Source organism: Malaclemys terrapin, chromosome 3 (assembly GCF_027887155.1).
Source record: "Malaclemys terrapin pileata isolate rMalTer1 chromosome 3, rMalTer1.hap1, whole genome shotgun sequence".
Taxonomy (NCBI): Eukaryota; Metazoa; Chordata; order Testudines; family Emydidae; genus Malaclemys; species Malaclemys terrapin.
In genome coordinates, this window is record NC_071507.1 from 182242456 (window position 1) to 182259145 (window position 16690).

A 16690-nucleotide genomic window follows, 5' to 3' on the forward strand; every position below is an offset into this window, starting at 1 on the left:
AAGTTGAATTATGAGACACTGTTAACATATCCGCCCTGGAATAATTTAACTTCAAATATTTTAAAAAGTTAAATTTATCTAACTTGTAGACTTAAGACTATGAAAACAACTAAAAAGTCCATGGTTATTTTTTCCCTCCACTCTGTGGCTCCAACAACAGAGGTAAAGCACATTGCTTGTCTAGTCTTTTTTATTTATTTTTAATCACACCCATAAAGATAAATGTACTGATTGTGCTAGATTGGCAACCATGGAAACTCAATTCCTTGTTAATACTTCAGGCTAATTTAAGTTAGTGAAATAGTAAAACAGTAATTTTAGTGTGCAGATGGGAGGTCATGTTGGTGGCATGTGATATACAGGAAGTCAGACCAGATAATCTGGTGGTCCCTTTTGGCCTAAAACTCTATAACTCTATTTACAGAGCTGTCCAACCAAGATGCCTCTGCTCTGGATGCAGAGGGACCACCTCTGGGGTCTGGAGGGTAGCATTACCTCCATATTCATTTATTCCTTAGCCTTTCCACTGAGACAGACTGCCATACATTGTTGCCAATTAGTCACCATCATGTTTTTTTGTGATGTGAATTTTTGCCCACTGGGAGCTGGACTGCTACAAAACTCCTCTCATCCAGACCACTGCCCAGCAATTAAATGGAAACAACTTTTAGTCATTTTTACCTAGGATAAATTTGAACCAGTGTCCTAGAGGTGAAATATTCCTAGATACCTGTCAGGCATCCAGTGCCTGCCCCATACCCTTGGCAGCTTTATAATGTATTAAAACTTATATTGTAATATTTGTGTGTCAGCATCAGACCCAAGGAAGGGGTAACAAAAGTGCAGTAAATGGATCTTTGTTGTTATTCAGAAATTGCCATGACCAATTATCAACTGCAATTTATTACTATTTAAAATCAGTAGGGGCACGATTGGAGCTCTTCTTTTCTTAATTGATCTTGAGTGGTCTTATTGGTTTAGAGGGTTTTTTCGGGGGCAGGGGGCCTGACTAATTTATTTTGAAGCAATAGGCTCTCCTTCTGCGTGTTTTACAAGACTGCAAATGTACGTTAGCATCATTCTCTCTATTCTCGTACAGTACTTAGTACCCTGTATCAATTTGCCTCCTATTTAAACTCCCATTATCTTGATGCACACTGTTATACCAAAGGGTTACAACTCCAACATGACTAGCAAATCCCCTGCAATGCACAGCTAGAACGTTGTTCACATGGCTTTTGCTGACTCAGTGAAGCCAATTAAAATCCTATCCCCTGCAGGATTTCCAGTATCTTCACTTATTCTTCTATTTAGACCTAGAAACTCACTTCCATTGCTTCACAGTTCCTGACTTGGAAGTTAAGATTAAGTCTTAAAGAAATGAAGCAGCTTTTAATGTCTAGCCCCACTGTCCCTCATCTCTTGCAATATTGACATGAGGCATTCAAGATTTTTCTTTAAAACAGTTGGTAAGATAAATGCCATCATAAAATGAGTGTCTTATTTTCCTCGATTATTCCTATCTGTTAGTGTTGTTTGAAATCCAGCAGATTGAATAGCAAAGACATTTAAAATTCAGGAACTGGAAATGTTGTGTCACTTATTATTTCTATAGCACGGCCTGTATATACAGCATAAGTTTAGAAACTTCCTCAGGACTACTCCCTAGCATAAGGACTCGTATGCTCTGACTTCATGACTACTGAGAGTCAATCTACTGAGAAGCATTAACAGAATCCTTAAAGGATGTCATGCATCTCATCTCATCTCAAGGCAAATTGTCATAATGACAGGCAGATGACAGATGTCGTGGCAAGGAAGGAAACTATCACACTTGAGAAATATAAAGAAAACATCTTCTCCATTTCAGGCAGGCTGGGTCATCCAGCAAGCAAGACAATTTGAATTGCAACTAATAAAGGATAATCCCAGTGCCAGAAATTAATTTTGGCTAAGTTAGCCAGAATCATCTTCTGATGAGGGAAACAGAGGCACAGACCCACCCAATTCCCAGAATGTCTGACCTGGGTTTAGATCAAAAGTGTTCCTCAATAAAATAGTCACATGTCCCATGCTCAGACAACTAGACAACAGTGTCTCTTTCATATACAGCAAGAACAGCTGTGCACTATTTTGATATATATTCTTTTGGCTGAAACTGGGAAGGGCAACAACATGAGAAAGTTGAGGAACTTGGTAAGCTTCAAAAATAGGTATGACTTCTGGATAATGGTTCAGAACATTTTTTTAATTAGAAAAAAAGTTCACCCATTCCCAGAATTACATTTTTCCAAAAACTTTACTGTCAACTTAATGAGAAACTAAATGGAAAATGTTTTTGTTTTGTTTTTAAATTAATGTCTCATCAAGCAACTCCTGCAACACGCGACAGCACAAAACAATGTCTAGACAGGCTTTTACAACATTCAGTAACAGTAAACAAACAGTAATTAAAAGCAATTATCCAAGATTGATTTTGTATTTTGAATCTTTTTTTGTTCCAGTGTGCAATCAAATACAACAATTTAAGCTAAATAATTACCTAAAATATATTATTTGTTGTTACTGGGAATGAGGACTCCAGTTCCAATTCCCAAGTTTGCCACTGATTTATTAGTGACATCTTGTAAACCCCATCATGACTCCCTTACTTTGCCCACCTGTGAAACGGAGATATTGCTTACCTACCTATTTTACTGAGGTAGTGTTGTGAGCCTAATTAGGATTTACTAATTGATTTAAGATACCTGATGAAAGACCATAAGAGTGCCCAAAGGAAGTATGAGGAATACATGACTTGCCTGTAACTCTTGTTCTCTGAAAACATGCTACTCTTGGAGTGGTGTGTTCCCATAACATTGCGACACGCCAGTACAGGGAATCTTATGCCACACCTGGCTTAGTGTCTATCCTTCCCCAAATCATTCTCTTTTAATGGTGGAACATAGACAGCACATACTATTTACCCTACTGTGCAGAATAAAAGCTTTGGTTCATAGATGCTATTTAAAATGTTAATGAACCATAGAACCAAACCTATTAATTTGGAAGACAAGTACATTTTATTTCAAGCTGAAAATTAATCAAATAATAGGTTTTGATTTTAAAATATCTTAAAATAATATGAATGCATGGGCTGCTCTTTAGGTGACAATGCATAACTTGAAGGAGACTAATAACATTGTTAATATTGTTATAGCTACAAAGATCTATAGTAACTATTCATCATATTAATGATACACGGCAACCTAATAAAATAATAAAGAGAGGATAGATGCAAAAGTGCTCTATATGTCTTGCTTTTACAACCTAATTGATACGTTCATGAGAGGCTCTATTTACACACTATAGTTAAGGCTGCATCTGTCTTTCTATTTAAATCTCTTCTTATGCATCTGAAGAAGTGGGCAGTAGCCCACAAAAGCTTATGCTCTAATAAATTTGTTAGTCTCTAAGGTGCCGCAAGTACTCCTGTTCTTTTTGTTTTGCAAGGGTTTATTAATTTGATCATAAAAATCAACTGACTTTAAACTTGATGTGAGGTCCTGGCGAAAGAGCAAATTTTAGTTGTTTTTAAAGCTGTTGTGATCATGTAAAAATTATATGGAATTGCCGAAAGCTCGTTTGCCCTGTCATATTTTTAAAAAGAGATGCAGAGCCCAATCCAAGGGCATACAACTTTCATTCAAGTCAATGCTGCAATATCTAGGCACATCAGAGTTAGTGAATGGCAGATTTAAATCCAAGCTTTGAATAATCAGACTGTGAAACTCATTACCACATAATGTTATCAAGGTCAAGAATTTAGCAAGATTTAAAAAAAAAAAGAAGGATTGGACATTGTATGGATAATATCCAGTTACAACAAATAATATTAACAAAAATCCTGAAGGGATATAAAATAACTTAAAGTCTCAATATTTCAACCTTAAACCACTGTCTAGCTATTAGGGATTAGGATGAGACCTTGTTAGGGAGGCAGATTTTTTTTTTTACATCTGCCTATTTTCTTGTACCTTGTTCTGAATCAGTTTGTGCTGGTTCCTGACAGGGGATTGGACAAGACGGATCACCGGTTTCATATGCTATGGTAATTTATACGATCCTGTGAATAGTCCATTCTTTGTGAGTCATCCAGACCTTAGGTTTATAACAGTTTCCAAATTCCAACAACTTTTCTGAGTGTTTAAAGGTATAAATAGCATAACAAAACCATCTGAAACAGTACTAATGTTTAAACTCAGAATGTAATGCACTGGAATACTTCAGACGTGCTAACACATACTGTTATCCTCTCCTGTACAGAATGTAAAGCCTGTTCAAGTCGTGTTTTTGTTTTGTTTTGTTTTTTAAACACAATTAAGGCTCCTTTCTAATGAGTAGCTCCCCAAGAGACAAAAGTTTTTAATCCTGATTTTTCTTAAAAATCAAGTGTTGTGTTTTGGAGCACGTTACCAAGTTCCAACGCTGATGAGAAATGAATGTGGATAAATTAATAATTAAGGTATTAATTGTAGGCATGGATTCATTAGAAAAACATACCTGAGGTCTACGGTAAAGATCTCCATTAAACCTCCAGTGACATAAAAGTATAAAGCCAAATGCAGAATGATTTTATATACAAAATAATCCACTTGAAGTGTTTTGTTGCTATTACGAAGTGGAACCTATTAATGACAACATGGGAACACACAGTTCTGTACGTTTATTCAGCCAGGAGACACAGCAACTGTTAAAGCACAGTGTTTTGCTCAGTGAGATAGCCTCTTAAAATACACTCATTTCCATGAAATTCCATATTTATCTTGGGAGTGACTATCACTATTATACTTGAGATTTTATCTCTAGAGTCACTGAGAGTTGCCTGGTGTGCTGTGAAAACATTTATTAATGCACAAAGAATCCTACTAATGGCTGAAATATCCACTATGTTCTTTTTTATCTTTATCTAAATTCCTTTGGTTGTACTTCTCCTTCCTCTTATCATTTAGGTGAGTGCGTAGACAATAGAAAAAGCAATGTGATACAGTTAAAAAAAAAAGTGCTGTAACCTTGACTTTTGGGGGGGGAGAAAGAGGGGGAGAGGGAGAGATTTAATTTTATCTACATGTCATTTATTGGAATGAGCTAGGGAATGGTTATTACTTATTTATATGTGTGAGAGTACATCTATGCATATATACTCTCACAAAGTCATATGCATACAATTATTTTAAATACATACAGTTTAGGTTACCCTAACATATCATTAAATGACATTATTGTTAGGAAAACTGAAAAAGCAGGATGGTACTTCCTGTTACCCCTTCTATACCTCCCCTAGGATCCACAATCCAGTTCAGCCATCCATAACTTTCAGTCACCCACAATCTTTTCCCTGACACCATGCAATGCCCCCTGCTCCTCACTGCACTTGTAAATATTCAAGAAATTATTTTGAATTATAAATGTTTAAAAGTGCAACAGAGAAAGGGGCAGGAGGAGCATGTTACGAGACAATGGGCAATAGGGTTGGTGCTATCACATGGCATGCTTCACGACTGATGCATTTCTATTAATTTAACTGATAAAATGTAGTATTTTATTTTCATTTGCATCATGAGGTATTCTTTGAAAAGGTGATCATAGAATCACAGAACTGGAAGGGACCTCGAGAGGTCATCAAGTCCAGGCCCCCGCACTCAAGGCAGGACTAAGTATTATCTAGATCAGGGATAGGCAACCTATGGTACGTGTGCCAAAGGCAGCATGCGAGCTGATTTTCAGTGTCACTCACACTGCCTGGGTACTGGCCACCAGTTCAGGGGCTCCACTGCCGGCCTGGGGTCCTGGCCGTCAGCCCAGGACTCTGCTCCTGGCTTGGCCCGGGGCTCTGCAACTGCCCCCAGCTGTGGCCCTCTGGCCCCAGACTCGGGCAGTGAGAGATGCAGACAGGGGCAAAAGGGGGCACAGCTCAGCACCCCCACCTTAAAAATTGTTCCAGCGCCACTGTACTGGATATTTTTAAGTCCTGATTTGCTGCTTACATCACTATCATGCCACATGGAACAGCACACCGCATTTGACGTTGAGCATGCTGTCTGTCGCGATTTTTTTTCCCCACTGTAAGTTGAGGGGTACATGTGCTTTCTTAGGAGCAGTGCAGTTGATGAGAGCGTGGATATAAACAATGTTCCACATTTGGCAGTTATTGCAAGATATTGTGCTTCCGATGAAATCCAAGAGGAACTTTGTTGCCTAAAAACCCTGCATGGCACAACAAAGCGGGAAGATAGTGGAAAGTTTTGTAAACCATTTTGAAGAACGAGGAGTTGACATCAGAAAATTATTTTGTGTGACAACAGATGGTGCTCCTGCCATGGTCGGAAAACAGAAGGGATTTGTAAAGTTACTTGAAGATCAAATTGGCCACCCAACAGTCAAATTTCACTGTATCATCCATCAAGAAAACCTTTGTGCTAAAATTTCTAATTCAGAGCTTAATAATGTGATGAATACAGTGTAAATAGTGTGATGAATGGCGCAAATTGTGAATTTCCTTGTTGCTCGGTCTGCTTTGACTCAGAGACCGTTTAAAGCACTGTTAGAAGATATGGACAGTGCTTATAATGACATTCCATGTCAGAGCAACATTCAGTGACTAAGTCGTGGCAAGGTTTTGATGCGCGTTGTAAACTGTTTTGATGCAATCAAGGCCTTTTTGTCGGAAAAAGGACAAAACTGCCCTGAACTGGATGATGACAAATGTCTGTAAACTCATGTTTCTAACTGACATCACCGTTCACCTAAACAAACTCAACCTCTGTCTCCAGGGTGCAGGGCAAATGGTTCTGGATCTTTATGAGATTGGAATGTACATGCAAGAACTGGAATCAGAATTTTCTGACACATTTCAAGATTTCCAGCAATTTGGCCCAATGCTTTCTTTTCTAATTAAACCTGAAAAGTTCAACGAAAGCGACTTGGATTTGTCTGTATTTCAGTGGATGGGTGTTAAAGGTTTCAAAATGCAACTCATTCAGTTAAAAAGCTCAGAATTGTGGGTATCAGAGTTTGGAGATCTGCGGAGTGCACTTGAAGCTACCGAAAGGGATCATGGCGCCTCTATTTTGACCTGCTGGATGTCCCTGCCAGTGAAATTTAACTGTTTGAAGAAAATTGCGTTTGCAGTGCTTTCAGCATTTGGATCCACATACCTGTGTGAACAGGTATTTTCAAACATGAAATCTGTCCTCTGTCCCTCTCGGAGTCGGTTAACTCAGAAGCCTGTGTGCAGCTTAACGTATCCAAATATGTGCCAGACATTGGGAAACTCAGCAAGGAAAAGCAAGGGCAAGGATCACACTAAACTGACAAGATCTGCATTTTAATTTAATTTTAAACAAAGCTTCTTAGACATTTTAAAAACCTTATTTATTTTACATACAACAATAGTTTAGTTATATATTATAGACTTATAGAAAGAGACCTTCTAAAAACGTTAAAATGTATTATTGGCACGCAAAACCTTAAATTAGAGTGAATAAATGAAGACTCGGCACACCACTTCTGAAAGGTTTCCGACCCCTGATCTGGACTATCCCTGAAAGGTGTTCGTCCAACCTGCTCTTAAAAATCCCCAATGATGGAGATTCCACAACCTCCCTAGGCAATTTATTCCAGTGCTTAACCACTCTGACAGTTAGGAAGTTTTTCCTAATGTCCAACCTAAAATCACCCTTGCTGCAATTTAAGCCCATTGTTTCTTGTCCTCTATCCTCAGCGGTTAAGAAGAACAATTTTTCTCCCTCCTCCTTGTAACAACCTTTTATGTACTGTTTTCATGTCCCCTCTCAGTCTTCTCTTCTCCAGACTAAACCACCCAATTTTTTCAATCTTCCCTCATAGGTCATGTTTTCTAGACCTTTAATCATTTTTGTTGCTCTTCTCTGGACGTTCTCTAATTTGTCTACAACTTTCCTGAAATGTGGCGCCCAGAACTGGACACAATACTCCAGTTGAGGCCTAATCAGCGCGGAGTAGAGCCGAAGAATTACTTCTTGTGTCTTGTTTACAATACTCTTGCTAATACATCCCAGAATGATATTTGCTTTCTAGCCACACCATTACATTGTTGACTCATATTGAGCTTATGATCCACTATGACCCCCAGATCCCTTACCTCAGTACTCCTTCTTAGGCAGTCATTTCCCATTTTGTATGTTGCAACTGATTGTTCCTTTCTAAGTGGAATACTTTGCATTTGTCCTTATTGAATTTCATCCTATTTACTTCAGCCCATTTCTCCAATTTTTCCAGATCATTTTGTTGTATTTCCCTAGTTTGTTTAGGGGAAGGTTATGCAAGACAGTATCAAAAGCCTTACTAAAGTCAAGATATAGCACATCTACCACTTCCCCTGTAACCAGAAGGCTGGTTACCCAGTCAAAGAAAGCTATGAGATTGGTTTGATATAATTTGTTCTTGACAAATCCATACTGACTGTTTCTTATCACCTTATTATCTTCTAGATGTTTGCAAACTGATTGCTTAATTATTTGCTCCATTATCTTTCTGGGTTCAGAAGTTAAGCTGACTGGTCTGTAACAGTGGCGTAGCCAGGTGGAGGGAACAGGGGGAGCGATTTAAAAAAAAAAAAAAAAGACGCCATCCGCTGCAGCGCTTTTACTCACCCGGCAGCGCTCTGGGTCTTCGGCAGCGGGCCCTTCACTCGCTACAGGTGCCTTCGGCAGCACTGAAGGACCCACCGCCAAAATGCCATCGAAGACCTGCGGAGCAAGTGAAGGTCCCGCCGGCAAAGGGCCTCCGAAGACCCGGAGCGCCGCCGGATGAGTAAAAGCACCGCAGCGGGTGGCGCCTTTTTTTTTTTTTATTTTAAATCGCTCCCCCTCTTCCCTCCGGGTGAGTAAAAATTAAAAAGGCGCCACGAAATTGACAAGGCACCACTTGTGCTCAGTGGGTGAGCGGCCGCTGCCCCGCTTCCTCACCCCCGCAGCTACGCTACTGGTATGTAATTCCCCAGGTTGTCCTGATTTCCCTTTTTATAGATGGGCACTATATTTTCCCTTTTCCAGTCTTCTGGAATGTTTCCCATCTTCCATGACCTTTCAAAGAAATTTATAATGGCTCAGATATCTCCTCTGTCAGCTCCTTGAGTATTCTAGGATGCATTTCATCAGGCCCTGGCAACATGAAGACATCTAACTTGTCTAAGTAATTTTTAACTTGTTCTTTCCCTATTTTAGACTCTGATCCTACCTCATTTTCACCGGTATTCACTATTTTAGATGTCCCATCGCCACCAACCTTCTTGGTAAAAACCAAACCAAAGAAGTCATTAAGCACCTCTGCCATTTCCACATTTTCTGTTGTTGTCTTTCCCCCCCTCATTGAGTAACGGGCCTACTCTGTCCTTGGTCTTCCTCTTGCTTCTCATGTATTTGTGGAATGTTTTCTTGTTTCCTTTTATGTCTCTAGCTAGTTTGATCTCATTTTGTGCCTTGGCTTTTCTAATTTTGTCCCTACATACTTGTGTTATTTGTTTATATTCATCCTTTGTAGTTTGACGGAGTTCCCACTTTTTGTACGACTCTTTTTTGAATTTTAGATCATTGAAGATCTCCTGGTTAAGCCTGTGTGGTCTCTTGCCATACTTCCAATCTTTCCTACGCAGTGGGATAGTTTGCTCTTGTGCCCTTAATATCTCTCTTTGAAAAACGGCCAATTGTCTTCAATTGTTTTTCCCCTTAGACTTGGTTCCCACAGGATTTAACCTACCAAGTCCCTGAGTAGCTAAAGTCTGCCTTCTTGAAATCCATTGTCTTTATTGTGCTGTTCTCCCTCCTACCATTCCTTAGAATCGTGAACTCTACCATTTCATGATCACTTTCACCCAAGTTGCATTCCACTTTCAAATTCTCAACCAGTTCCTTCCCTATTTGTAAAAATCAAATCTAGAACTGCCTCCCCTCTAGTAGCTTTGTCCACCTTCTGAAATAAAAAATTGTCTCCAATACATTCCAGGAACTTGTTGGATAATCTGTGCCTTGCTGCGTTATTTTGCCAACAGATGTATAAGTAGTTGAAGTCCCACATCACCACCAAGTCCTGTGCTTTGGATGATTTTTAGTTGTTTAAAAAAAACCCTCATCCACCTCTTCTTCCTGGTTTGGTGGTCTGTAGTAGACCTCTACCGTGATATCACCCTTGTTTTTTACCCCTTTTATCCTTACCCAGAAACTTTCAATAAGTCTGTCTCTTATTTCTATCTCAACCTCAGTCCAAGTGTGTACATTTTTAATATATAAGGCAACACCTCCTCCCTTTTTTCCCTGCCTGCCCTTCCTGAGCAACCTGTACCCTTCTATGCCAATATTCCAGTCATGCGTATTATCCCACCAAGTCTCCGTGATAGCAACTAGGTCATAGTTGTGTTCATTTACTAGCATTTCAAGTTCATTCTACTTATTCCCCATACTTCTCGCATTAGTATACAGACATTAGTGATAAAGAAAGTCAACAAGATGCATGAGACTTTATGTAAGCCATCTCAGAACACATGCTGGTCACACGCCTCACATTCAAAGTCTGGAGAAAATATGTTTTATGCACACCAATACCCTTGTAAACATAAACAGAAACTAAACAAGTATTTAGCATAAACTATATGCAAGAGGTAATACGGACATGAAAAAGGAAAATCAGTGATTTGGTTTAGGGGGTGGGAGGCAAGATGTATATGGTAGCCAGGGAGGAAGATTAGTTTTCCCAACCAACACCCAAAACTTCAACACAGTTCTAACCATAGAATCTCTAGTGATGCCTCCAAAATACCAATAGCAACACCTATATTGAGCTATGCGTGAAAAGAGTTATATAGAAATTCTAGGTATTATTAGCATTAAACATAATTAGAGTGTTGAAAACACTTCAGCAGAGAAGTCTGGGGGAACATGCCAAATTCACTGCCTTCCTTTTCGGAAAAAGCAGAAAATTCAATATGGAACAGGTCCAATCCTGCAAGACGTTCAACACCTTAAATAAGCATTCAGTCCTAAAACATTACCTTCAGCATAAAAATATGCTAAGTCAACTGTAGATAAATCACGTTGTTACACTGAAGTTTACGTGACACACAACTTTTCTTCTCTTACATGAACAGGACTGTTGTTAAATTTTATGTATTAAAGAAGGTCGCAACAGCTGAATACAAGATCACCTGTAAAATAGGTCAGTCTTCCTTGAAGACTGCTCCTCCAGAGGACATTTTAGTGACATCCTTGAGTACATCCTGATGATTAACTCAAATGCCCTTGAGCATAACACATATCTTGCATTGCAGTTTAACATTTACAACAGTTTACCTGCAACTCTCAGTAAATCTGCAAGTCCCAGGAGCTTGGCAGACTGTTTGTAGTTTGTGGGCAACTGAGCAATACAGTCCTTGATGAGGCTGAGTCGATCAGAACATAAACGCACTGTTTAAAAGAAAATATAATATGTTAAAGGGAGATTATATGCACAAACTTTCTCTAATTTATATGTATAACTTTTTTTTAAATGCAGGCACACTTACTCATGCCGCATAAACAAAACACCCCGTTTTCTAAGGTAGTATAATTATTTGTTTTAATTTAATGAGGACTATCTGTGCAGAAGGTCCTTCACAAACACATAAAATACATCTCCCCTGTCCTGAAAAACTTGCAATTTACATTAGGACTTCAGAGGCACATTTTAACAGGAATTGCAAACAATTACTACATTGCATATTTTAATGCTGATAGTCTATAAAGTGTTTAACACAATGAAATTTTATAGTTTTATATAAACTATACACTGTAATATAAAACTAAAATGTATATTTTTATAGCAGTATTGACCTTCAAAATTGTTTTGAGCAAGCTTCCCACTCTAAAAAATGCGTCTGTTTCATATTACTGGACAAGCTATGAAGAGAACATACAGAGTACTAGCCATCAAACTTCCCTACTTAATTCTAAATTAAATGAGCAGGAAATTAATATATGCAGGGGAAAAAAATCAATATTAGCATATTATATTTATATTAGAAAAATCTCCATCAGACAGACATATCAATAAGAACAACATAAAAGCAGCCATGTATTGCAAATTTCATAAGGGGCCTCTGGAAATTAAATGGTAAACTTCTAAAAGTCAAGCAGAGTAAAGATTTAAGACAAGAAACATAACAAAAGTACAGATTTTTTTTGTAGATTCTGTAACACAACACATTAGTGGGCACCATTAAAATCTTTGCATTTACTGATTGCACCAGTTACATTTACCAGAGTATTTCTCATTCTAATTAAAAGTAATACCACACACCAAGCCAATATTGTAGTTTCATAAATATCAAAGATGGGGACTTTCAGAGGTATTCATTATTGGCCTAACTTTGGAGTTCTACCACTTACTTAAGTGCAATTTGGTCAACGCTGACTATTTTGGTAAAATCACACCCCAAGATTTTAATTGAACTGCCTATACACCAGTACAAATTGTAACTAACTCAACTTGCATTAAAATATTACACTGACATAACAGAACAGAATTTAGCCCAGAACTTAGAGGTAAAAACTAATGGATTTATGGGCCTGAATAGGCAATAATTTACACCAGTTCTACACTGGTGTAACCCTACTCACTTCAATAATTAGCCTTGATGTACAACAGTATAACTGAAAGAAGGATCACATCCTTAATCTAAATGGAACTACCAAATAAAGTTTAAAAGATACAAGGAGTCCCTTTTTAAGATTGAAACATGGTAAACAGCACCCCTTCAGAGTAAAGAAAAAAAAAAAAAAAAAAACACAAAATTAAGAACTTAATGTTTGAACTTGGCCCTCTACCCTAAAAGTGTAAAAAAGTTTTTAAGCAATTTTCACATACAATATTTAAAAGTCCTAAAAGCTTTATAATCATGTCATTAATTTTTAAAGCCATTAATTCAGAAGGGCAATTTTGTTTCTCATACAAATAAATTCAACAAGGTTATTTTTATGTTTTATGTATATATCAGGGACTCGAGCTGAACACAAGACTGCATTTGTAAAATATGTTAGTCTTCTTGAGACTGAGGAGATAAAAAACAAGGGTGAGTTGTATAGCTCGTTAAAGTGAACGACTGTTAATACTGGCCAGATCAGCACAAGAGTCAAGGCAGGAACTTTGGAAGCTCTCAATCCTCCTCTCAGTGGCTCTCAATCCTTACTGCCCAGTCATGTTCAAATAATGTAGAAACTGATTCATTAAAGAAGGGAGAACAGACGAGGGCCCCAATCCTACTTCTTGTTGGCAGGGAAGGAAGACAGGAGGGATTTTTTTTTTCTTCTTCTTTAAAGCAAACTCATCTGGAGTATTGTGCTCAGTTTTGGGCCCACCACTACAGAAAAGATGTGGACAAATTGGAGAGAATCCAGCGGAAGGCAACGAAAATGATTAGGGAGCTGGGGCACATGACTTATGAGGAGAGGTTGAGGGAACTGGGCTTATTTAGTCTGCAGAAGGGAAGAATGAGGGGGGATTTGATAGCAGCCTTCAAGTACCTGGGATTGGTCCTGCTTTGAGCAGGGGGTTGGACTAGATGACCTCCTGAGGTCCCTTCCAACCCTGATATTATATGATTCTATACCTGAAGGGGGGGAGGGGTCCAAAGAATCATAGAAGATTAGGGTTGGAAGAGACCTCAGGAGGTCAAAGAGGATGGAGCTAGGCTGTTCTCAGTGGTGACAGATGACAGAACAAGGAGCAAGGTTCTCAAGTTGCAGTGGGGGAGATCTAGGTTGGATATTAGGAAACACTATTTCACTAGGAGGTTGGTGAAGCACTGGAATGGGTTACCTAGGGAGGTGGTGGAATCTTCATCCTTAGAGGTTTTTAAGGCCTGGCTTGACAAAGCCCTGGCTGGGATGATTTAGCTGGAGTTGGTCCTGCTTTGAGCAGGAGGTTGGACTAGATGACCTCCTGAGGTCTCTTCCAACTCTAATCTTCTATGATTCTGTGATTCATAAGATGCACTCAGCTACTATAGCAATAGGTGGTGGATGAATATTCTAACAAAGGACAGGTGGGATTAAACAAACAAACAAAAAAAAACACCACACACACACTTTTATTTGGTCCAAATTTGTGGTACAGCCGGATGGATGGATAATCAAACTAAATAATGTCTTAAAGTTAGCATTTTAGAACCACAACAAGGATATCTGTAAATGTTTTTAAACATTTGAACCACCCTCCAGGGCAGGTAGGCTGGAAAGAGTGTTTCTTGGCACACGATGATAGAATGCTGTTCAGGCAGCTTCTACACTACAAAATCATTTACTACTTCTGCTCCCAGTATATTTCCTTTGGGATACCTTTAATAGAGCCTTGCAAAATTCTACTAGCTCACTTACCCCAGTATTTAAAAAACAAAACAAAATAATAAAAAAATCAGGCAACTAATATTTTTTAAGCTGGGATGATAAAGTATCATGAGTATTTTGCAAGCTAGTATTAGACGAAGGGTCTTGCATTTAAGATAGACTTTTTTCAATCTATGGCATCATGCAACACTAAAAATCTCCTGTCAAACTCTTGAAGGGCTAAGATGGTCCCAAATGTGACCTTTGGGGACTTGATCAATTTAGTTAGTTTTCATTAGTTCAAGGTCATCTAAACTCAGTTTAAAGAGTATGGGCAAGCAAAGGTGGACATGAATGATTAGTGGGAACAGAAGACAAAGACTGAGAAAGGTATTAAAAGAAAAGAAGATGTAACAAAAGCTAGAGAAAAACAAACTGAAAGAGATGATTGGGAAACTAATAATGAAAACATGGAAAAGAAACTAAACTAAAAGAGGCACAGCGGAAAAAGAAAAAAAGAGGTGAAAAAATAAAGAAATCTTTATGGATGAAAGCAGAGTCAGGAGCCATTGTCTCAAGAAGATCTGATATGGAGAGAGGAAATGAAATTTGGTAAGATTATTTGAGGAGGAAGATGACATCCAGAAGTACAGATATGATCAACTATTTTAATATATATAAAATATACTGCAAGACTCATACACATTTTGGCAATTAACTAGAGATGACTGTTCAGTTGGGACGGGGGAAACACAAGACCTGGAGTTAGTATTAAAAAAAGCCAAGCTAATGAAATTAAAAGACAAAACGGTATAAGTAAAATAACTCTAAAGGTTAGGCTCATAGCCACAGAGAAATTCTGAGAAAGGTTGTGAGAGCACACTAACATCCTACTGAGCAAGATGATACTGCACAGGATTGGGAGGGAAGGGAGGAGGGAGCTGGGGGGTGGTGTGTGTGTGTGTGTGTGTTCCTCTCTCCACTGTTCTGAGAGGTTCTGATAAAGTATACTGCAATTCCCAAGCATGGAGTACACTAAGAATGTAAACCCACAACTTTAATTCTTTCCTTCCCTTTATGCACTAAATACTGTCTCACTCTTAATGCTATTTTAATGTCATCTTTAAAATATTTCAATTACTGTACGATAACATCTAGCTTGGATAAACTTCTTGCAGCTGTATGAAAACTTTAAAACTGATTTTTATTCCTTTACTAGATTAATTTATCCGAAAGATTTTGAAGAGAGAAGGATAAAGCAGTACCATTAAAAATGACAGGCTTCATTTCACATACAGTAATTATGGCAAATTGGATATGTTACAGGTGATATTAAAACTATATTCCAATACAATTTTTTTTTAATTATTCTGTTTTAGTAAGTGAAACAGGCAAAAGAGAACCGTGCATATCACTGAAAGGTCCTTTATAATCTGAACGAAATAAATAAATTCACCTTGAAGAAGAAGAATTCAACTGCAGAATACAGAAATGTTTAGCAACTAGCCTTTTTATCCTTCAACCCTGTGCCATAGGAAGTTCTTATGCTTTTCCTATGGAAACATATCCATTTCATTTAGCTTTTAAAAAAATATTCGCAATGGAAAAACAAAAGCAAACTCCACACCACTTTAAAAAAAATGGGAAACACAAAAAAACTATTTACAATTTTAAATCAAGAGTTCTCCAAAGGAAATCTACTGCAAATGTTGACCTTCACTGTCAATTTGTTTTATAGGAATATATGAAACCATACAGCAATCTGCTTAAGAAAGAAAATTATTCTTTTTTCAACAGCAACTCCCTGCAGAATAAGAAAAAAAAAGGACTCTCAAAGGTTGTTTTCGAGGTAATTAATGTTGTATGAATATTCTGGGCATCATTTCAGAGGTGAACTTTCCACTGCAGTCAGTGGAATGATGATCAAGATTCTCACTTTTTCAAAATAGTTTCATGAAAACAGATTACATTTAAACAGTGTCTTTCCCTCTCAAAGGATTCCCAAAGTGCTTTTACAAACTGAAAGCATATTAAGACTCTTACGCAGCAAAGCACTTATGCACAAGAGTAAAATGTATGTACATATGGAGTCTTATTAACTTCACTGGGATTACTCATGTTAAAGATATGCACAATTTCAGCTAATGAACTGTGGGTCATGTTCCACCAAGCAATTACATAAGGGATATAAGTAATACATTGTACCTTGTAATGGCAAGATTGTCAGACCAAATTCTTCAAGATAGCTAAGAGCACGAATGAGATCTAGCTCCTCTTGGATAGCACTGGGGCAGTCAACAATAAGTTGTAAACAGCAC

At 38.0% G+C, this 16690-nt stretch overlaps 1 protein-coding gene across 2 annotated transcripts in view; it reads right to left on the minus strand.

Annotated features, from left to right (window-relative positions):
- Positions 1 to 16690, minus strand: part of NBAS (NBAS subunit of NRZ tethering complex) — a 356127-nt gene that overhangs the window by 212185 nt on the left and 127252 nt on the right. For both annotated transcript variants that reach the window (XM_054023471.1, XM_054023470.1), the window contains exons 31-32: positions 16578 to 16690; positions 11364 to 11477 (exon numbers count right to left, since the gene is read on the minus strand). In XM_054023471.1, coding sequence (XP_053879446.1) covers positions 11364 to 11477; positions 16578 to 16690 — 227 coding nt within the window. The remainder of the gene's footprint in view (positions 1 to 11363; positions 11478 to 16577) is intronic.